Below are 23,697 nucleotides of genomic sequence, written 5' to 3'. Positions count from 1 at the left end.
TAATTATAATCATCATTGTTGTGATAGTTTAGATCTAAATGGAGCCGCTGAAGTAATTCATACTTGGCTACACTGTGGCTACACGTGGACACTTGTCGCAGTGATGCCAGTGAAGGTACAACACAAAATATGACTCTAATGATAGTTTTTAAGCGAATAGCACGTTCTGTTTGAATTTGTTTGCATTTTATTTTGCCACCACTTGCGGCTCCTGATATTTGCATCGAGGTGTTGCGAATGGATGACTATGTTTACATGCAGTCAATAACCCTTTTACAACCCGAGTATGGGCAGGGTTGGGGGTTTCCAAGGCCATGTAAACCCTCGCAAAAACCCAAATATGTTGTTATTCGGGTCAGCCCGAATATTGTCATGTAAACGCAATCCGGTTACCTCCTTCGGATGGGGCATTGATTTGTGCCCTTGCATGTTCTTGCTCGAGCCGCAAAGGACAAGAAGTGTGTGTATGTGCGCCACCTAGTAGTGAGCCTAACCTGAATACATTGATTGCAAATAAGACAGTGTGACACACATTTACATTCGTGTGCGTCTGTATGTTTGCATCGGGTTATTTAAATGCAGGAGTAACCCTGTCTGCTCACGCATGTAGACAGGCTATTCCAAGTGTTTCAGAAAGCGGAATTTTGACCTAGCTACATGACTCAGTCGTCTTGCTTCTGTCCCTGGACACATGCAGATTAACGTGTGTGTGTGCGTGTGTTAATGTGTTTATAGTAACTCTTGAGCCGTAAGCCCATCCTCATTGTGCTTGAGCCGGCTACAGGCTGGGCTTCCTGTGGAAGAATGGGTCAAGTTTATCTTGTCCCTCTGCTTTCATTTCCCGCTGTTTCATTCAACAACAAATTTCTGCTGCGTCAGGAGTCCATCACAAGAGATCCTTTGCATGTCCTCAAATGGGTTCAGATTTTCTGATACAGGACGAGCAAGAGAGCAATAGAATCAATTGCGCAGGAGTAAGTCAACTTTTGTGACTTTATGCGGCAACCCCCTCTTTCAGAATTTATATAAGCTGACAGAAGAAATGGAACGGCATTGTTTTAATTAAGTCTTCATTTCATTTTCTATCATTACTGGCAAACAAATACAAGTTGCTCTGGTGATCCAAAGCAACAACCAATTCCCATATCAGGCAGCCAAAGAGTTGACAGACATGGTTGTTACACATCTGGAGGCTCCAAAAACACATGCGCTGGCATCTTTTATTGATTCTTCATCAGCATTCAATTCTACACAACCCCGTATTCATGCTAGCAGCCTCTCTGACCTAGCTGATATTTTTGACAGCATTCTTGCTTGGTTGGTCGGGCGGCTGACAAGGAGGCCACCAAGAGTTTGTGTAAATAGCACCTTGTCTAAGTCTACAGAGTATGCTGCAGGATCACCCACAGGGTTGTCACCGTTGTTATTTATATTTTATACTAATTGCCGTCGTTGCACATTTGAGTCATCATCTATAATAAAGTATGCTGATGATTCAGCCATCCTCAGTCTATTACATGACCATGAGATGGGCCCTGGTCCTGTCTTGAATTATTTTACCGAGTGGTGTGCTCAGGGAGTTATTCTTCCAATGTAATGTCGCCAAGACTTAAGGCGTGCAGTTTGATTTCTGTTGAAATCCACCGAAAGCTACCAACTAGTAGAAACAGTCACCCAAATTAAATGTTTAGGAACTATTCCGGACACCAAGCTGACTTTTGAGGCCAACACAGATCAAATGTGAAAGAGGGCCAACCAGAGATTGTTTTATTTGAGGAAGCTGAGGACTTTTCATGTTGACAGCTTACTTATGAAAATGTTCTATTTGTCATATGTTGAATTTTTACTCACATTTGCAACAAGGTGTTGGTTGGGCAATCTCATAAAAACAGGCTGGGAGGTGTGGTTAAGCAGTGCCGCAGGATCACTGGGGTCAATCTTATTGATCTCAGCCAGGTTTACCAGGTTAGATGTATACGGGGGGGGCAAGGCCATCCTGGCAGACCCGCAGCATCCTCTTTTACAGAGTTTCGGCAACTGCCATCAGGAAGGAGATGGATCTTTTCTAGGAAGGCAAAGTCCAATAGATACCTGAGATTGTTTGTAGCAGCAGCTGTTAAGCTCTGAAATCAGATATGAGATTGCGCTTCATGTACCATGATGACATAATGTGTTCTTGCTTTCCATGTATTCATGAAACTTGACTATTTTATTGTTTTGTTTTTTTTTCCGTTTGATTGTGTTGCATCCAAAATTGCCGAACGGGGACGCTTCTTTTTGATTCTCTTCTATTCTATTCCAACCCTGGGCCAAAATAGCGGCCTTTGGCTTTCACAACCCGGAATTCTCACTGTGCTCCAGATGGGCCACTCTGGGCCTGCTGTAATGCATTCCATGCAAGCTACTGCTCTGCCCCGTACGGGCAACTTATCCAGCGACTCAAAACAATCTCTGATAGTTAACCAGTCTGTTGATCATAAAACAGTGTCTGACTGGCTGCCTCTTTGGGCTGGTGCGGATCATTCAGTCCTGCAGAACTTGTTCCATTGCAGCGGTACTTCTACAAAGCCTCTTTGTCCCACTGTGTACTCTTTAGCTGAATTTGTTTACAACCGGTTTGCTGTCAGCTCTGACTTGGCGTGTTACACTTTATACTGCAGGCTGGAACACCGATTTCAAATGACTTCACCTTGCTCCTCCTTGCGTCTTGAATTCAGTATTAAAATTCATTTGAAGTCACTCCACTCTTCTTTCCTTCCAGTAGAAACAGTTTGACTTGACTTTAAAGGCTCTCTTTTCATGACCGGCATAAATCCTGTGCGGAGCGTGGTGTAACTCTCTTGGGAGGCTGGTTCAACCCGATGCTAGTAGTTTGGCAGATAAGTAGGAACTAGTGGACTGTGAGAGGAAGGGCTGCGCCGCTGTGAGTGTATGTCAACCCCCTCCTCCCCGATTCTGTGGCTCCCCCTGGAGGCAACGGCACCTTTATAATTGGCCTATATCACTCAATGTACAAGATGGCCTGTGAGTGACTGATTACTAGTATTGGGTGTAGTCTGCCTTTTGCCTGCAGTCAGCTGGGATAGCCTCTAGCGTCGTGTGACCCTTTCCAGACATAATTCTGAGCTGCAAACTCATTGGACAAAAAACGGAAAGGAAGTTAAAAGGTTTTGAACATCTTTTTCTTTTAACTAAGCCTCCGATCCTCTCAAATTCAACACCTATTGGTCCATATAACCGATACAAAATATGTGCATAGCACAAGTGTTCAACTTTAAAAATTATGTGCAAAGCACTGAGCGCATATTCTGACCAGAAACTGGAATTTAAAATACTAATAATGTTGTACAAAAATTAGTCTCTAAAAACTATGAATAAAATGTACAACAATTTAAATCTAAATCAAAGCACAAAGCATACAGCCCATTTAAACTTTTGCTTCACCCCATACAGCACTTAATTTGAATTTTTTTCATGTATAGTTCAGTTTTTACTTTTCAGAAACAGTCAATTTCATAAGTACCGTTTTGAGGTATTTAATGTTGGTAAAGGTGGAAAAAGGCCAAAAACATCACTGTGTGTTAATGCTGCTTGTTATGATGGAAACCAAAGTACTTTTTGAGGTGGTACTTGGAGGAAAAAGTTTGAGAACCACTGGGCTACATTCACCGTGTAGCAGATGTAGTAGTCATGTTAGTAATGCTTGTCGGAAGCAGGGTGCAAGGTGTTTTGCCTCTTGCAGGCTGCTTTGCTCAACACCTGCTGCTTGTGTGACCATTTATTTTTGGATAAACTTGTATATAAAAAAAAAAAAAGGCATGTAGTGATGAACAGGGTGAGTGTTTAATGGGAAAGATAAAATCGTCCTCTGCATCATTTTTAACCAACACATGGAATAATTAAATTCATCAGTCAAATTAAATAGAACACACCATCAATCAAATGACTAATCATATTTCCACTGACTGGCATAGAATTGACGCACAGTCAGAGTGAAAGAGGAAAAGCGGTGCTCATTGAAGGTTATCTACTATTTTATAGTATAGAGTGCTTGACAAATTTATTAAACCATGACCCAATGAAACATTTGTCCTCCAGCATTGCTAATTAAAAAAGTTTATGTGTGGCATGAGTAACTTACGCCATTAGCCAAAAGGCACCATTAATGCAAAAATGTACATGCGGGTTTTGGAGCAACATATTCTGCCGTCCGTCTTCCAAATAACGCCTTTTTCAGGATGTCCCTGCGTTTTTGAGCAATACCGAGCCACATTCTGCATGTTACAACAGCCTGGCTTTGTAGTAAAAGAGTGGGAATACAGTCCAGTACTTGACTGACCTGCTAGCCGTCCAGTCCTGCCTTCTATTGAAATTGTGTGGCTCATTGTCAGGCACAAAATACAACAATGGAGACCACAGACTGTTGTGCAACTGAAGCTGTACATCAAGCAAGAAGGACAAAGAATGCCACTTACCAAGCCTCAACAATTAGTGTCTTTTCCGAGTTTCCAAATGCTTATTGAGTGTAGTTCAAAGAAAAGGTGACGTAACACAGTGGTTATCAAGCCTCTGATCCAGCTTTTTTTGGAACCTATTGCAAGCATTTAATTAAAAATGAGTGAACATTTGCCTTACTGGGTTAAAGGAAAAAGGCTCACTCCATTAAACACTAAAATGTACAGCAACAAACCCACACAATGAACACAATAAATAGCAGCGCAGACACCTATGGGCAGCCCACACAGACTCATGGTACGTTAGCTTCAAGCAGCAATCAGTCAGAAAAATAAAAGTAATGCTCACCATAAATGTCAGACGAGACGGTTGCCACCCAATAGTGAAAACGTATCATATTGGCCTTAGGAGCTGAGATGTTTCCAGTGCTACTCGACTGTCATTCCACGCTGTTCGAATGCACTTTAACTGTCTGCATGTTGCATTGGATCACGATAGCGTACATTTCTTTGCTGTGTTAAATTCACACGACTAATATATGATGAATGTGTCCTTCTCCAAAATGATTTCACAAGCTTCGCTGTTTTGAGTTTAATTATCCATTTTCACTGTTGGGTTTATTGTCCTTACCTGATTGTTTCTGACTTTGAGCATTCAATGAACTACACAGCTGTCACCAATTGAGTTTAATTTTAATGAGCCACAGCAGCCATGTCAATGCACTTGTCTTGACTCAGTCAGAGAGAAAAATCATTGAAAGCTCTCCCGCGGCACTCCCGTTGGCGTGTTCATCGTGCCAAACTAAATGCGTCAAAAGAGGCAATTTGTGGAGGACAAAGGATACAAATTTCAATGAAAAGCTTCAGAGAAAGAGCAAACGTGTATTTGCGTTATGACTGTCAAGTTTTGTGGTTCTTTTTGAGTCACGAGCAGCAGAGAAAGGAAAAAGTGTGTAGGATGACACACAACGACAAACAAAGTCCATTGCGGCGTCTCATCAAAGAGTTCCTCTTGATTTAATTGGTGCAATGTTTTTCTGTGTTGTATGTTGCACATACAGCACATTTGACAATTAAGTTGTACTTGATTTGACTTGAACGTAAGGTAAGATAAGATAAGATAAGATGAGATCTGCAACTAGTTCAAATGAGTGGCTGATCGCCAGCCACTAATTTTGTTGCGATTCCTGAAGGGAGGACTGGGAGAAAGACGGACAAGCTGTGCTAAGTGATAAATTTTTCATCTACAGCTGCAAAACACCAAAGAGACGGGCTCAGAAAAATTAGCATTAGATGTGATGGGTTACCAGACTGCTCCTTAGAGGCCAAGATGTGCACAACAGTTATTTGTTGTACTGTATAAGATAAGATAGGAAAACCTTTATTAGTCTCGCAATGGAGAAATTCCAGATTCACAGCAGCAAAGTTATGAAAGGAAGAAGTAGAACAACAAAATATAGGAGCTGCTGGAAAGGCAGCCACTCACGCGGCGCCATTTTGAAGTCAAAATAACAAAAATAACACAACACATAGGACACAGACAGTCGTGCAATCTTCACCACTTTTCTGCATACACTTTGTTGTCTGAAGCAATTTGTATTGCAATTAATTTCATCCAATCAAGTTTAAATTGTTGATCATTTATTTTCTGGCTGCTCTTTTAAGTCAGGGGTGTTAAATTCAAGGCCTGGGGGCCAGATATGGCCCATCACATAATTTTATGTGGCCCACAAAGCCAAATTTGCAAATTGACTTCATGTTTTTTGCTAAAATACCAGAATTGCAAATTCTCTTGACTTTTAAAAATCTTGAGATATTTCAAGCCTTTTTTGTTTCCAATATCCTTTTAAAATAAATGTCATATTTGAACAGTTTTTATTGATGCTTTCACCAGTTTTGTTGTGTGTATGTGTGTGTGAGACAATCTTACATTTTATTTGCTTTCACAGCCATAATGGCCTTCCAAAGAAAACGACGATGTTGCCCCTCGACAAAAATGAGTTTGACACCCCTTTTTTAAGTATTGTTCAAGTATATGTCAAATTTAGTTTTGGTAGTTGAATTAGTAAAGTTTTGAAATCAATGAATGATCATGTTGATAACCAAAATTTCAAGATCAATCAAAATAATCGCCACGCCTTCATCGAATGCTGAACATTGAATACAATTACATGGGTGAAAATGAATCTGTCAAGCAGATTGTTGATTGTTTTGTGGTTAAAGACTTGTTGTTTCTTTGCTTTGGACTGCGAAACTCCTTTCTCCAAAATTTCAGAGAGGCCTCTTAGCCTCATTCGGTATGACACTGCTTCGAAAGAGGTTTGCTAATCAACCTTTGTGATAGGGAGATGATCACCGAAAAGTACACATCACGTAGAGCTGCACATGGTACAAACGTGGTACAGCTGATTTGATTGTCTTGCATCATTTCAAACAGAACATTGATTACTTTCTTTTTGAATAAACCTTATTGGATATTAGAAGTCATGAGACTGTGCTCGTGGGACTGGGTCTGGCCCGGGCCCAATTCCTGGTGAACATCTCAATTACTCAAAGCTACCATGACATGATGAAATACAAAATTAAAAGAAAGCTCTTTGTGCTGTACAGTGTGTATTTCACTTCATTTGGAATGAATCACATATTTTGGCATAATTATATTGGGTTGGACTGTTTTCTATCATAATTGGAGTGACTTGTATCTTATTGTATTGTATCTGAATAGCCTGACACACTGTGAATGTATCATGCGGTTGCAGTGTGTTGAGATACATATCATATCAGCTTCAGTGATGGAGACGCACATCCCTAATAAATCAGATCGGTGTACAAAAGTAATGAATGGATTTAGAGATGACCTCTCATAGGGTGATGGTTTTGAATCACGAGCCTCGAAAATGGTTGGATGCAGTAAATGTACCCGACATTGTGGACATGCAGTATTAAGTGCAGAGTCCTCGGCTGTTTGTGTCTGCCTGTGTGTATTTGTGTGTGTTTGTATCCCTCAGAGTGATTAAAGCAAGTGGGCGGCAGTAGCAACTGGTCTGCCTGTGTGGCTCGGCATAGCAGACATGTTTCTCACTGCTAGATATTACTCATTTCCTCAGTCGTTTGCACACACAAAAACACACCCGCATGCGCACGCACACACACACACACGCGCGCACACACACATGACACACAGCAGAGACGAATAGGGCTCTCAGTTATTTCCCTTGATTTTGCTGGCTCGACTATATCATTTCACACACAGCAACACACTGGGTGTGTTGTTGTGTGTGTTGCTGCTACAGATGTTGACAAGTGTCAGTGTGGCAGAGTAAGGACCTGAAGAGTGGGTTGAACCCACGGGACGTTTGGGATATGAATGGCACGCTACGCTGGGATATCTGCTCAGCTTGCACTAAGGTCAGTCTCTCGTCATAGCTCCATCCAGCCGGCTCCCTGCGCCCACATCAAGTTTGCGCTCACCAAGGACAGCTGATTGACAGCCGCACAGAGGCATGCTTTTGTGCCAAAAAGGCGGGATGATGTGGCGCCATTGAATACAAATCTTTAATCCTCAATCTAAAATATTCTCAGATTAGACTGCAAATTGTATCCAGACATATTTCTTCCAATTAAGCAATATTTATCCAAATTTTAAAAAAGAAAAAAAAGAGATGAATTGCACTGATGTTTACCAAAGAAATCAAAGTGTGATGTGAAAGAGTGCCTCACATTGCTATGATCAGCGAGGTTTGGTATAGTTTAACACTCCCACAGCAAAATGACGGCACCGAAAGAGCAGCTCTATATACATGTGTGCACAGTGTAGGAGTCTTCTTTCAGAAGACATTTCACAGCAAACTCCTCCACATGCACAATACTCCTTCTTTGTTTTCTCATACTGGTTGGCAGGGTTCCAACAGGTTTATTTGCTGAAACATGTTTTTTTTTTTTTTAATGGGGTTATGAAAAGGACAACGATATTCGTTTCTGGAGAAAAAAAATGCAGATTAATAGTTTAGTTAGAGTGAGTTAGTTAGTTTAAGGAATGCGGGTGAACCTGAAAGTGCTTCAAATGTACAAAAGAATACTTTCAAAGAAAATTATAGATGGTTAATATTCATTCAATTTAACGGTTTAGCATTCCGGGGTACATTTTCAAACATGGTAGTGTTGTTTTGTCTTTTTTTCCTTCATGTCCAAACATGTTCTAAAGCGTTTGGTAGATTTAAATTCAAATTTTGGTAAATTCAAATGGTCTCAAACACATGACACAGTCAAGAAATTCTACGTGATTAACTCTTGATAATGCACAGTTGTGAATAAAAGTCATTCCAGTTCATGAAGCCTCATTCACATCATAAAACTGACTGAGAAAATACCAAGATGTGCAAAGCTCTTATCTGGGCAAAAGGTGCCTACTTTGAAGAATCTAATTATAAAACATTTTATAATTAAACAAATCAAGAATTCTTCAGAATGTCGATGACTTAAGTATTCATTTACAATTCAATTTTTTTTTTTTTAATAATGAAAAAATACTGAATGAAAGGGTGTTTCCAAACACTTGATAGGCATTCTAAGTGTATAGATACAGAAAACCACTCACATTAACATTCAAAATGCGGGAACTACGCACTGACATATATTTGATTGCATGGCATTGAGCTCTGTCATATGTCAGATACATATGATTCTCGACTTTATCCATTATTTTTAGTAGGGATGGGCGAATGCCAAGACCGGCCTTATTCTAAGGTAATGTCAATTGTGCGAGGCTGATATTTGGCAATGGTGAGTCCCTCCTCAAACAGTGAACAATGTACTCATACTGGTATCAGTCTGGAAAAGAAAGCGGCATTAAAAATCCCAAATTTTTACCACAAAGGCCAAAATTTTAAAATGCCTTCATGGGCCACCGAATTAAAAATGAAAAATGTTTAAGTGATATTCTAGATTTTTGCTTCTGAAAGGATATTTTCTTCTCATTATTTTTGGTTTATAAGACATTTCGAGGGACTGTGAAAACATCTTAGAGTGTACAATGGAGTTATGGCATAAAATTCTTTGTTAATATTACTTTGGCAGAAAATGTGTGCGCCCATGTGAGACACAGCATCTCACACCCAGAGCAAACTGCCAACTTTTCAGCTTTCCACTCAGATGCATAAACAGCTTCGTTGTCTCCAAAACGTCATCTGTTTTTGGACCTCGTAACTTGTTGAGCAACAGTTTACCCGCCGTTCTGTGGAGTATCCCTATCTCACCTCTCTAACCGACAAGATGCGCGAGCAGACGCAGTTGCCATGGTGACAGTATGGTAGATGGTGAGACGGCGGTACTGTAGGTTGTTGTCGGGTGAGTGTGGGGCCAAGAGGCAGCGTGGCGTTCTCTCTGTGGGGGTGGGGGTAACAGCTGGGATGACAAGATGGCAAGGAACGGGCTCATTTTGATGCGTTTCGTTTCGGGGGACGGCCGGGTGGAAGAGAATTAGCGGAGCTCCCCCGCACTTTTCGCTGAATGAAAAAAGACGGCGAAGTCTGAGACACATTGGAGGAAGCTAACGAAAAATGAAACAAATAAACACACACATTCTCCCATATCCCGAGCAACATGGCATGCAGTCACACAGTCGCCTCTTTTGACAAATATTTAGTTGGCATACACAGCTCCTCACTATTCACAACAACTGGTGCTGTCTCTGTCAGCTTTTGGGTGGGTGGTGACCATCTTTGACTGTCACTGGGGGAGCAAGCGCTGCTGGCTGTGGGAGTAGTTGTGTGTCTGTTGCTGTCTGTGTGTGAAAGCGAAGAGCCGCAGGGGTGAATTTTGGGAGCGTGGTGGGTTGCCTGTAGTACACTTCCCGAGTCTGCCAGCGGGTGTCGTCGGGGTGGTTCATGGCAATAATATCAAAACACATCTCCATATTGCAACCAAAATAAAGATAAATGAAAAGAATAATGAAAACTCCAGCTGTGTGTGTGTGTGTGTGTGTGTGTGTGTGTGTGTGTGTGTGTGTGTGTGTGTGTGTGTGTGTGTGTGTGTGTGTGTGTGCGTGCGTGTGCGTGTGTGTGTGCGTGTGTTTGTACGTGCATGCAGGAATGCACCTGCTTCATTAGCTTTCAGGAGTATTTTTAGCCTACATGTGGGAGTGATGTGTTTGAATGAAATGAGTAAGTTGGATAGTTTCAGTCCCACCACACTGCACTCAGGTGATGACTAATTAGCCATGACTATCAAAACTAAGAGTTCTGACCTTTTTAAATTTGGCGACATCTGACAGGAAGCCCATCTTCGCATATCCACGATTTAAAGGGGTGTTCACGCGGCAACTTTTACTCCGGTGTAGCACCAAGGCTGCCCCCCGAGAGCATTCACACGTACAAAGTTACACCGGCTTAGCCCCTGAAAACAGCTTAAACCGGAGCAAATTTAAAACTGTTAAAAAATTTACTCCGGAGTAAATGCTCGTTTACGAGGCAGCACCGATATAAAATGGGACGTGTGAACGCTACAGGGGTAGAATCGCTACGCATGAGAAGAGTTGATTACATAGGGGTATTGAATGCGTTGCTTTCGTGCTCTGTTGTACTTCCGTCATTTTTCCTTTCTCTCTTCTTTCATCTTTTTACGATGTCTGATAGACCACAGCGTTGATTTGTCCAGAGAAGTATAAATCATGGTTTTTCGATATGTGACAAACAAGGCGGGGAAAAGGAAGTACACTTTACGAATGCGCATGTTTTATTTCCGTATTATTACTATGGTATTGCACAGCCGCAGAAACTGCCGTGTGAACGCAAGTGGGGCTGCACCGGGGTTAACACGCTTCTCTTTAGTAAGCAGCTTTTTACGTGTGAACGCTCCACAAAATTTACACCGGTGTAAGATATATCGCAACAAAATACGTCGGTGCAGCACCGTTGCAAATGTGTGCCGTGCGAACACCCCTATAGACCTCCCAAGGTTTGTAGCAATGTGATGTATTTACTGTATTAAAGAATAATTTGGGATTAATTGTACTTGTGCGAGTAGTTTTAATGCAAGCTACTTTTTACCGCTATGACTCTGTTACAGTGAGCTACGTTCCAAAAGCTTCTTTTGATTTTATCCCTTATTACTTGTGCGATGTATTTGTTTTGGTTAGTCAGAGAGACTTCTGCCTCGGGCACTGTCACGTGAATGTCTTTCAGCAAAGCAACGTAACCGTGAGTGAAATTTTACTCCATTTCGTCGATCAAACGGAGCTGGGCAGTCTTATGAGCGCACATGAAGCCTCTGCTGCCCCTCCCACCGGCAAAGCTGGGAAAGTGACTTATTACATGAAACGAAGCATGACAGAAACAACAGAGGAAATAGCGTGCTCTTAACTCAGGAGAGACACATCAGTACCATCTGTTTACCTGACTGACTGCGAAAAAATACACTGACAAATCTTTTGGTTCAATTTACTCCATTTTACTTCATCAAGCGGCTGTACGAAATCAAATCTTCTGGACCCATGTTCGTTTTTTTAAGTAGACTATCAAAATAAAATCATCAAGCTCCACATCCATTTTTAGGTAGACTACACGTCGACTTAAAAAACGGATCAGGAGCCAAAAGATTTTATTTTGTGCAGCCACTTGATGAAGTAAAATTGCAGTAAATTCAACACTGTTTTTTAATCTGAATTTTCACATATCTATCTTATATTTTTGTTCATTTGATCTTCATAAACAAAAAAAAAACAATAAATCGTGAAGTTTTCACCAGTTACTCACTACTCAAGTAGTTTTTCCACAGACTGCTCATTCAAATCAGCAATTGGAGGATAACTTTTCATTTTTACTGGAGTCAGATTATTCCAAAATCATACTTCAGCACAATTTTTGGCTATTCGAGCGGCCTGCAGTGTTCTCTACCTATCTCACCCATGTCGTCCTCTGCAGGTGAGTGTCCTCAACCCTGCAAAATCCACAGTGATCAAACAGTGATGCTGTGCCACAGCCTTCCCCTCTGTGCGTCCCCTCCATTCTCCCGCGAGGCCCATGTGACCTAGCCTACGCCCACACGTAGGGGGCACCCACCGCCGCTGGGGGGCACCCACCGCCGCTGGAGCCCACCCATGAATCCCAGCCCTGACCGCAGCAAAGAGTGCCTCCCTCCCAAGAAGAGGGAGTCTCGGCAAGGGTCGTCCGAACGCTACCTTCCGCCGCCCGATGAATTTAAGCCCCCTGTGCCATTTCGGAGTAGGACTCACGCAGGGCGAGGGGAGAGCAGCAGAGAGGTCGTGGAAAGGCAGCGAGCTCTTGCTAGCCCAAACCCTAATTTCCTACACACCCCTCCAGCCCTACCTGCACCAGCACCACTGCCCCTGCCATGGCCCTTGAGCTACACTTCCTCTGTGTCCCTTCCGCTCTTTCAAGGGCATGTTGTGGAAAGGAGGGGTTCCGCGTCTCCTGCATGGAGAGATGATCCCCTCTCAACACCACTGCCTCACCACTCCAGGTGGCTCCGAGCTGAAGGGCCCCTTTCCTCCCCATCCTCCACTTGCTCGTTTAAGACTCCATTCCCAGCTGATTCGAGAGAGACGTGGTCTTATATTAACAGTAGCCGGCGAGATTACAGCTCCTCTCTCTTCTCCCCGTCCTACCTGTTTGGCCATACCCCTCTCTACCCTCAAGAGCCAAGTTTAGTTGAAGCCAGGAACAGATACCTGGGCAAGAGGCCCAATGGACTAGATGGGCCGGGCAGCAGGACTGCCTCTGCCTCTAGGCATTTGCTCCCAGGTGATTACGGACATGATAGTATCAGAACTAGATTGGACCTGAGTCCACAAAGCTCTCATACTAATGGTGGCCGGAGACAGCAGGACGATCTGACACCTCATACTCAGTCCGGGGGCCCAATTTTTTCAGAGTATCAGGCTCAGGAGGGCCACGAGCCACATTCCTCACTGCAGGACAGACATCGGCAAAGAATACCCACCAGCCCCCATCCGCTGGGACAAGACCCCAGGGCAGGTAGAGAGAGATTACCCGACGCAGCGGGGGCCCCAGCAGCTGAAGCTCACCTCTACTACTCTTTGGGATCTGTCTGCCAGTCCAGCCCTCAGACCTCCCAGTCCTACCCACCATACAGCCCCTCAGGAACACCACTGTATAACTTGCAAGCAGAGCCTGGCCTAAAGAAGCAGTGTCCAAGGAACTCCCCCAACTCACCACAGGGTCTACTGAACAGCCATGACGGGTCCCAAAAGGACCATGACAGAGACCAAGACAAAAACAGAGAACAGGCTCTGCATAGGAACAGGGAGCGAGATAAAGACAAAGAGAAGCACCTGAAATATAACAGGGATCATGTTCACACCTCACCCCCTGCACCTCGCCCACCACCCCCTGCGCTCCTACCTCACTTCACCAAGGGGTCGCTCATTGAGCTGGCCAGCGGGCAGTTGAAACAGGTGGAGGAGCTGCAGACAGAGGACTTCTTGAGGAGTGCTGATACATCACCAGAGCTCCATCTCAGCACCTGCACGGTGTTGCTCATTTCGCCCAGCAGTGCGCAGGGTGTCAGCCAACTGCAGGTCCACCTCACAGACCGCAACACTCAGGTAAGCAATCTCATCAAAAACAGACTTGCACAAATGAGGTTGGCTTTGTAGGCTCGTGCTTTAGCCCTCCCAATCAAGATTCCCCTGTTCACCTGAAATCCTTTATTGCAGGGATGGGCAAGTAAAACCACGAACTCCTTCAGAACGGTGATAAAACAAAAAATGCCCACGTTTCCCTGGAAAGACGGGGGACTCAGTGAAGAAAAATCCCGGAAAAAATGGGATAAATCCCAAATATGAAAAAATGGTGGGGGGAAAATTTTTGCAAATATGCAATTGCCGAATTACAAATATGCAATAGTCGGTTGTAATTTTTAGTTGAAACATCACCACTAGATGGCAGACATCTCTTAGCTGAGCTTACACTGGGTCTTAACACTCCCCTATATTACAACGTGACTAGGCCTAATATATATTTTTTGCAGATTTTGAATGGCATACAGGACAAACATAGTACCTTGATAATATTAACATTTTGATTGAGTTGATTTTTGTGAAAAAAAATCCAAAATGAGTTCTTGCACTTCATTTTGGTTTCTTGATCAGCAGCTTTATGCCATCCTTGAGTGGTCACTCTTACATAAAAATAAAAAAAAACACATTCGCTTTTTTCTAAGGAGTTCCTGAAGGTCTTGGTGGAGTATCCGTTCTTCGTCCAGGACCAAGGCTGGTCTTCTTGCTGCCCTCGGAGAACAACTCAACTCTATGGCCTTCCCTGCCGCCAGCTTACAGAGGGGGATGTCTGCCTTGCTCTCACTCCAGCACCCAAGCAACTCCACAGGACACTTGTGCGTTCCTCCTGCAAGGTCCAACGCACAGAACATCTTCCCAGGGCTGCAGCAGGAGGCTCGGACAGCTCACACAGGGCGGAAATGCCACCTCCTCCTCCTCCTCCTCCCCCTCTCCCCCAGCACTCGCCTCCTACCGGGGCTCCGCACATCCCGGCTGCAAAACCTCAGACACGGGAGCTCGGGCGTTCTCGGAAAAGGCGCTGGTCGGCCCCTGATGTCCTTCCCTCGGCAGGTACTGATGAAAGCCTCCTGGATTTACCTCAAGGCTCCAAGCTGATGAAGTGGCAGTAGAAACTTGCACATGCACACGTTCACCAACAGTAAGCACATGTATACGCGCCATGTCTCTGTTGCTCCCACTAGGGTTGCAGGTATGGAAAAAAAGAACAATCAAAAATTACGGGTGTTCACACTGCCGCCCTCAGGCTTAAATATGTCTACCTGTGGCCCCCACCCCCCTTCCCTCTTCTACTCCCCTCTTTTGTTCTCCTTTCCTTGGCAGTGAAAGGAGCAGCCACTGAAAGATGTCTGGGTGGCTCCTTGCAGACACACTGAAGACATTAGTGAGACAATCAAGCACTCGTCTGTGTTCACTCTGTTTATGTAACGGTCGTCCCACACACATATTTACCGACAGTGTTGTCCTGCAGGGTATCAATTCTTCAATCAGTGTTATGAAAGTAAGCGCTATTCATACATATATATATATATATATATATATATATATATATACATATACATATATATATATATATATATATATATATATATGTGTGTGTGTGTGTGTGTGTGTGTGTGTGTGTGTGTGTGTGTGTGTGCGTGCGTGCGTGCGTGTGTGTATGTACTGTATGTATGAACAAAAAAAGTTATCTTACATGTGTGCAGTGAGTATGCTAAACAGACTTAATGCAACTTTGTCCAGATACGTTGTGTTCGACTTTTTCTTGCTTCTCAACCATTGTGTCCGCGTTGGTCTGGGCAGGCAAGATGAATGTAAGAGCGTGAACAACTCTTTGCCTTCTTCAGATCTTATCACCTTCAACGAGTTGTTTGTCAAGGCATTACTCTCCAATATGTTCTTAACATGATCTCTGAGAAGAGGTGGGAGAACACTAATGAAAACTGCGTATGAGACAATCGTGCCCACATGGACAGATGTGTACCATAGTCTACACACTGTTTTTTTTTTCCATTAAAAGCTGAATAGTGGAAAGAGTGCAGTGAGACGAGAGAGTAATGGTGCTAATAACACGTTGGAACATGATGCTTTGTGGATATCCATGTCATTGTTACGTACTGTATGCAGTATGTCTGAAAGCAGGGAAAATGATGAAAGTATTTTAAACTCTGATACGGGTATCTCCTCTGATTCAGCACACTCTTTCACTTTAGTTTTTGTGACTAAACCATCCCTGTTAATTATTCCTTCTCAATGCCATAGCTACAAAATGTATATTTTTTAAAATTGTGTATCTGTTATATGATGTTCGCTCGAAATAAATGGGAAAAAAAGCTTCTTAGATTTCATCAGCACTTGTGATTTATTCCAAGCATTTCCTCAAATCTGCAAAAACAACTGTTTCAAAACTTTCGTTAGCTTTCAAAAATATACTGTTTGAGCGAAAGGCAATGAAGTACAACTGGCAGTCAAACACAATGCAGTGCCCTCGACTTGTTCGGGTTTCGAAATGCTTTGATGACAAGCGACGGACACAGTGATGAACGTGCAGAGGGTTTCTACTAGGAAGGTGAGTCACCTCATGCAAACGCTGAATTTATCTCACACATTTGGACTTTCAAGTGAGGAGTTTCTGATTTCCTGTTGTGTTTATCATCATAATTTCCCTTTCTGCAGTTGCATTTGGAATATGCATGGCGAAAAGGTTTCCCCACATCATTGTCAACACTTTGGTTGAATATGAAAGCAATAAGTTGACAGGCTTCACTGTGCTGAAAAAAGATGTACATTGAAAATACCATATCAAAGTTATTTCCCTGAACAAAAAAATCTTTGGTGGCAAAGTCTTGCTTGCATGATAGTGAAAGGAGAAATAAACCTTTTGCTGGCTTATGTTGTCCCCACTGCAGGATGGTTGACTTTCTGATCTTCTTCCCCTTGACTAGTGACAGAACTGTCCGGCTTTTCCTTCATCTCCTCCAAGCGGAGCTTCTGCAGCAGTTCCACTGCAAACGCGGGTACCACCTGGGCAGGGCAGATGGTTAGTGTTGCACCACACTCTACTGGTGCTTGCCGGGTACTACAACTGACTTCGAGTCAGCATCTGTCTGAATGCAAATGCTGTCTGCAAGTGGAATACTACGGAGCCCCTAAGGCAGGGGTGGGCAAACTACGGCCCGCAAGCCGGATCTGGCCCGTTGGTCTTTTTAATCCGGCCCGCCGAAGATTGGTGCACAATTAAGGTTTGATTGCATTCAATTCGTTTGGACTTGTAATGACAGGTATTTCAACACTAGGTGGCGCAGTTACTTCAAGTTGCAGAGCACGGGGAGGGAGGGGAAGACGAAGAAAGAGGGAGAGAGTAATGACCATTGAAGGGAAAGTGATATGTATCTGATTAAACAAAGTGGGTAACAAAGTACGAAACATTCAGGAGACGCCTGGAGTCGGAAAGACTCAAATCTACGAGACTTTGAAAAACAAGGAAGCGATTCTTACTCAGTCCGATTCTGGCAATTTCCATGCTCAGAGTGAATTGCTTGTGGCTCGAGTAAATGAACATTTCCTAGAATGGTTTGATTGTTATCATGTTAAAAACTTTCCGCAAACTGGACCGCTAATAAGAGTCGGAGAGCAGTCAAATGTGTAGAGCGTGAACAACAGGGGGCTCAGTACACATCCTTGAGGAGAACCGGTGCTGAGTCAAGTCAGCACCGGTTCACCGATGGAGGAGAATGTTACATTATTACTGGCATACAAAGACATTGTGCTATCTTCTTTATTTTCTATTTCTATTTCTAACTTTTGGCCCGGCCCTCCACAATATTTTCTGCTTCTCATTTGGCCCCCCCGGGAAAATAATTGCCCACCCCTGCCCTAAGGTGACATTGAAGATTTTAATGCGCGTTTATGCACTTCCGGGTCAGGTTGGCTACTGTCGCCTAATGCTTGGCTGTTTGAGAGACGACAGTACACTTCAAATGTCTTTCACTTATTTGGAAACTGTGCTTAAAATCAATCACGGATTTGAAGTATTTTTATTTACAGCCCATTTCAAAGTAAAATTCAATCAAACTCAACGAATGAAAACGCTCCATCTTCATTGCTTTCATTTAGAAGATGACTGGAAAGTACATAAATGCATACTTTAAAAAATGCTCCCTTGAAAAAAAAAAAAAAGATTTAAAAAAGACTCTTAGCTTCATCTTGCAATATTTGCCACCTTAGGGGCCCGTACAATACAGAGGTGAATGGGAAAAGATTTCTTCAATAATTAGTCAAATCATGACCTCAGAGTTTTGACCCACCTGTACCATGACAAGCTTCTTGGTTTTAGGGATTGTTGGGTCTGGGTACTCCTCCCCAAAGCACAGTTCAATTGTACAATTGGGTGGCGCTCCTTTTCCTTGTAAACAGCTCTGAAGATCTGTGGACATTTTTTTGGAGCTTTTGATTTCTCATATACTGCAATTCAACAATTTATGTTAAAAAAATGTAATTTACAATGGCTCATGTTTTGTCAATGGTGTTCAACAAATGTTTTAAACTCACAACAACAACAACAAAAAAAGACATGGTCACTCACTGTGAAGAAATGTTGACGTGTCCAGCAATTTGAAGGTCTTCTCCCGTTCCAGTTTGTTTGGCCTGTCAGTGTGGGGTGCCAGGGGGCCACTCCAGTACACTCTGCCCTGGCAGAACCGCTTGATGAACACCCCATCAGGAGCAGCCCATAAGAGTACACCGCTTTCCAGATGGCAGAGAAGTCGGGTTATTGCGTCCACCGTGCATGACGGCATGTGTTTGCGATTTGGGGAAGGGAAGTTGAGCCGTTCCGTGGTGCAACGTCCGTATATACGCTCGCTTCCTAAAGGGACACGACCCTGCAGGATGAAGCACCCGTCGGGACTCTTGGTGGTACACTTCGCCACGCTTTGGCCCTGATACAACAGTGTCACCTGCATTCGAAAATCTGTGATTGAAAATTAGCCGGCTGTTCAGTGATATGTGCGGGATTCCCCCCACCTCACCCCCCCCCCCCTTACCTGATATGGTATTTAGAGCGGTGCAAGCCATTAAAGCAGAGTGCTGAGAGTGACTTGTTTTCCCTGTCAGCTCAGAATACTTTTGTTTCATCATTAAATCACCTAGGGTAGAGTGGAAATAAAGCGTCAGCACTTTGTCTGAACTGCGTAGCTCTCTTGATCTAGCCCAGTGATTCCCAACCTTAATGAGCCATGGCACATTTTTTAAGTTTGAAAAATCGCACAGCACACCACCAAACAAAGTTGTCACAAAAAGAAGATACAAATGTCAATTTCATACCTTTTGCCATCTAATAGAATATGATTTATTTGTTCTTTCTGTCAGTATAAGTTGCTGGCATAGATAGATGGACAAAGATACATTGTTTGTTATTAAGAAATAATTTTCTCACCAAATGAGTACAATTTGATCATTTCCTCTTTTCAGATAAGCTAACAATTATTCGAGCTTCTTCAAAGTTCGACAACTTCTCTCTTCTTCTGCCCTGTGAAGTTGTACTGCCAATCATAGGTCAGTCCCGTGACTACAACAGACATCTGGTTTGGGGGCCAATATGTGGTGGACATACAGTATCTTGTGTGTGTGTGCATGTGTGCGTGCGTACGTGTGTGGTGTCTTTGGCACTCCACACACTATAACCCCAGTGAACAAACGCCTGCTTAGTCTGACCTCTTAATATGTGTGTCTCTTATATTTGAAAAATCCGCTGATGTTGTGAATTGGTATGAGTAAATCAAGAACAGATTTGAATTTGTAATGCCGACCTCGCTGCCGACAGCAGAGTCAAACTTTCACTTTCACATATGCGCACACACATGCACGTACTTGCACTTTCAAAGACCGGTTTGAAACATGCCAACTGGATTTTTTTTGTAAATGGTGGCCTAACCAACATTCTCTTGTGAGGGACATATTCTGGTGAGTTGGAATGTTCACCTATTAATGAACAACTCAAATGTCGTAGCTGTGTGCATGTTTGTGTAGCTAGGTGTGGGTTGAAAAGTTAAGCTCTTACGGGGTTGGCTTTGGACTTCTTCTGGCTCTTCTTCGTGAGCTTGAAATGATTCCTTTTTGACAACAAAACAACAAGATCCAGGTTCAAACAGTTAAATCCATTAATATCTCTCCATCAGAGCAACAACAAGGAGCACGTGACAGTATGTCAATAATTACACTCAATAATCTATTCATATCTTTTTTTTCTTCTTCTTGTTTGTCTGACCAAAAATGATACCTGATTGAATTGCCCCTGCCACATCATTGCCCATCATTCCAAATAGGGTTCTTCTTTCAATATTGGAAAATGTTTTTGGTGACCAAGTACAGGGATCGCTGCCATTTTTGTGCAATTCATTTTGTGTGAGTTGTTGTTGTTTTCACCAAGACTAACCTGTTTGTCTTGGAAATCGGGGCTCCTTGGCGATGTCTTAACTTGGCTGATCAGGTGGTCCTTTGTCGGCGTAGACTCTGAATAAACAATAAGGATGTGCTCCTCATGAAGTCAGGTAGGATTTAAAACACTGCGATTCAAAATATTCTCCTTACCAGCTCGGCAAGCCTTTCCGTCTCCTCGCTGGATGCGATAAACTTTATAAGGCTCAGAGCTGTCCAGCTGGCTCAGCTCATGGACAACTTGGAAATCTGTGCTCTTGTTCAGTGCGCAGCGCAAACGAGTCTTCCACAAAGTGGGGTTGTCCTTGTCTCGTCCCTCCCTGTGTTTGCCCTTGTGCAAGGTCCAGGCCTGAGCACACAAACATTCATTTGCACATTAAATTACTTAAGTTGGGGTCTTGATAGAAAACATATTTTCTACCTTTGGTACTTTTCTCATTTACCTACTGATGGCGCACCATCAGGAGCAACTGGGGGTTCAGGATCATCCTCAAGGAAATTTCGACAAAGTCACAATGGCTAGGGATCAAACCCACCGACCTCCGGGTTGGGAGACTCCCACTCTACCACTGAGCCATGCCGCCCGGTGCAATGTGAAACTCTCTCTAGAAGTCAATTAAATGACTTGCCAGAGACAATGATTTTTATTTTCTGATTCCAGTAGATCTCTAGAGCTTGAACTACATTGTTTTGATTTGCCATTGCAGGAGTGCCAGGTAAAAATTTGATCAACCAATTGCAGGCACAAATTGACGTTATCAGGGCTTCAAAAAACTCAATGGACTTCCTTTGAAACTAAACATGTGGACTGATTTCGACCAAGAAGGTCTTGGACCAAGAAAATGGAATGCCAGATTTACATGACTTAATTTCCTTTGTATGGTTATTGATTATTACAGCGAACCCAACATGTACATTCATCATTGGTTTATTCTCATATTGTTTTGGCACCATGTTAGTGTTGAGGAAGTAACTATGGTGAAGTGAGTTGTGTAGTGTCATTTTGACAAAACTAGTCTTTTAGTGCCATTTTGTGGTATTTATAGACAATTATAAATCTTTTTATCCATCCATCCATGCATTTTCCGATCCGCTTTATCCTCACAAGGGTTGCATTGGTGCTGGAGCCTATCCCAGCTGTCTCCGGGCAGTAGGTAGGGCACACCCTGAACCGGTTGCCAGTTAATTGCAGGGCACACATCAACAAACAACCATCCGCGCTCATACTCACACCGAGGGTTAATTTAGAGTGTTCAATCTGCCTGCCATGCATGTTTTTTGAAATGTGGGAGGAAACCGGAGTGCCTATGGAAAATCTAAGCAGGCACGGGAAGAACATGCAAACTCCATACAGGGAGGCCGGAGTTGGAATCGGACCCTGCACCTCTGCACTGTGAGGTCGGCGCGCTAACCACTCGACCACCAGGCCGAACATTATATATTATTATTATTATTATTATTATTATTATTATTATTATTATTATTATTGCAAATATCCATCATCCATTTTCCGAACCGCTTAATCCTCACTAGGGTCGCGGGGGTGCTGGAGCCTATCCTAGCTGTCTTGGGGCAGTAGGCGGGGGACTGTCAGAGATTTTCTCGGACAAAGTTAAAGAAATGACTCGGCACACAGGAAAATTGTCTTCAATATCGGCGGAAGCGGATCTCTGAGAGCGAACGACGGTTAGTTGCTCCGCGATCACACTCTCAGTCCCGCCACCGCGAGTTCGACATTTTATTGTAACATATGCAAAATACAAGAAAAACACTGCCCCCGATATTTGCATGCCGCACCCCCGGTCCGGCTCCTCGGTAGTGATTGGTTACCTGTTTTTCCAACTTGAACCACCAGTACATTGGCGCCTTTTCTGGCTGGTCTACATCGAATTAGCATGTTGTAGACTTTGCGGATGGTCAATGTCCTCTGGGCGCGACGGGTGTTCTCAACTCGTCTTTTGTTGCTCAACCGCTGTTCCCGAATTATTCATTCCCCTTTTGTGACCGAGTGTCGCCTTCTCCCCTGTGGTTGTCCACCTGTATTGACGTGCTAATTGTGGACTTCAACAGTCCCCCGGCCAGACGGCCGGCGCCTTTGTGTGCAGGCATTTGGGGGTGCTGGATACGCACCCAAACGCTTCGATGTGCCCAAATTAAATGAAACTTTAAACATGATACAATTTTGCTCATAGATTCCTCTAACAGGGACACCCTGAACCGGTTGCCAGCCAATCGCAGGGCACACAGAGACGAACAACCATGCACACTCACACACACACCTATGGACAATTTAGTGTGCTCAATCAGACTGCCATGCATTTTTTTGGAACGTGGGAGCAAACCGGAGCACCCGGAGAAAACCCACGCAGGCCCGGGGAGAACATGCAAACTCCACACAGGGAGGCCGGAGCTGGAATTGAAGCCGGTACCTCTGCACTGTGAAGTCGACGTGCTAACCACTGCACTACCGGGCCGACTTCTTGCAAATAAGTGTGAAATATTTCAAAATGTTCAAGACATTTACATGTACTTTCAAAGTTATTTATAGTTCCTGCTGTTGATGTACAATAATAATGATAATATGATTCTAAGATAATTCTGTAAATTTCGATTATCACTCAATCAAAAGGGAAGAAAAACGAGCGTTTGTCCCTGCGGTACTTATACAGCAAATCCTTTTTTTTCCGTTTCCTTTTTTTGTATTGAACATAATACATATACAGTAATAATTTGACAGAAAGTAAGGTAAGTAAAATAGAAAAAAGGAAAGAGAATCAGTCATCATTCAACACAATTATTATGTTCAAGGGAGTAGGAAGAAGTAAAAAACTTATTTAGTCCTACCCCGTGTTATGTGTTTATATATAAATAGATCAAATCAGAATGTGAAAGTCGCTGACAGATCACCTTGAAAAGTGCAGCATCGTCCGTCTGCTTGTAGTCCTTCTTGGATGCGTGCTTCCAAGGAATCCTGAACATGGTTTTGTCCCGGTCCTCCCAACAAAGACCCTCATAGGCGCCGCTCTCCACCTGCGCTATGAGCCACTCTTTCAAGTGCGTCCTGGGCCCTTCCTGCATCTTCATCACACTCATCACACGGGCTCGTCCTAACCAATCGACCCCCTGGCAAAACCGTATTGCAACTCAAGTCCAAGTTGACCGCTAAAAAAGTAATGAGAGAGGCCCGGGGCACGTGTAAAGTACAGCACTGCACGAGGTCTTTGGGAACCGAAAGCGAAAGTTTGGCGCGCG

At 43.4% G+C, this 23,697-nt stretch overlaps 2 protein-coding genes across 6 annotated transcripts in view; one reads left to right on the top strand and one right to left on the bottom strand.

Moving 5' to 3' along the window:
• The window catches only part of LOC147210659 (uncharacterized), a 21,396-nt gene extending 5,046 nt beyond the window's left edge, over positions 1–16,350 (top strand). Inside the window, exons 2-4 of one of the 4 annotated variants that reach the window (XR_015101262.1) lie at positions 12,374–14,037; positions 14,655–15,199; positions 15,331–16,350. Coding sequence is in view for 3 of the 4 variants with exons in the window: in XM_086114350.1 (XP_085970476.1) it covers positions 12,550–14,037; positions 14,655–15,119 (1,953 nt within the window). In the remaining variant the exon portion in view is untranslated. Of the gene's footprint in view, positions 1–7,119; positions 7,863–7,972; positions 14,038–14,654 lie in introns of those variants that run through there. The other 3 variants (XM_086114360.1, XM_086114350.1, XM_086114370.1) reach the window with 3 other exon arrangements.
• On the bottom strand, positions 16,343–23,697 carry irf10 (interferon regulatory factor 10). Of its 2 annotated transcripts, XM_086114393.1 has the most exons (9): positions 23,353–23,697; positions 20,599–20,794; positions 20,444–20,520; positions 20,069–20,120; positions 19,053–19,154; positions 18,593–18,979; positions 18,315–18,433; positions 16,886–17,031; positions 16,343–16,778 (listed from the first exon to the last, which is right to left on the bottom strand). In XM_086114393.1, the coding sequence occupies exons 1-8, from the start codon at positions 23,536–23,538 to the stop codon at positions 16,897–16,899; spliced, it is 1,254 nt and encodes a 417-aa protein (XP_085970519.1). In that variant the 5' UTR covers positions 23,539–23,697; the 3' UTR covers positions 16,343–16,778; positions 16,886–16,896. The 2 variants fall into 2 exon arrangements, with proteins under 2 accessions (XP_085970519.1, XP_085970511.1); XM_086114385.1 differs by having other exon boundaries at positions 16,343–17,031.

Source organism: Hippocampus guttulatus, chromosome 1 (assembly GCF_054856545.1).
Source record: "Hippocampus guttulatus isolate MCC_2025c chromosome 1, RoL_Hgut_1.0, whole genome shotgun sequence".
Taxonomy (NCBI): domain Eukaryota; kingdom Metazoa; phylum Chordata; class Actinopteri; order Syngnathiformes; family Syngnathidae; genus Hippocampus; species Hippocampus guttulatus.
The sequence above is the reverse complement of the archived record's forward strand: the minus strand, read 5'-3'. Positions and strand labels throughout refer to the sequence as shown.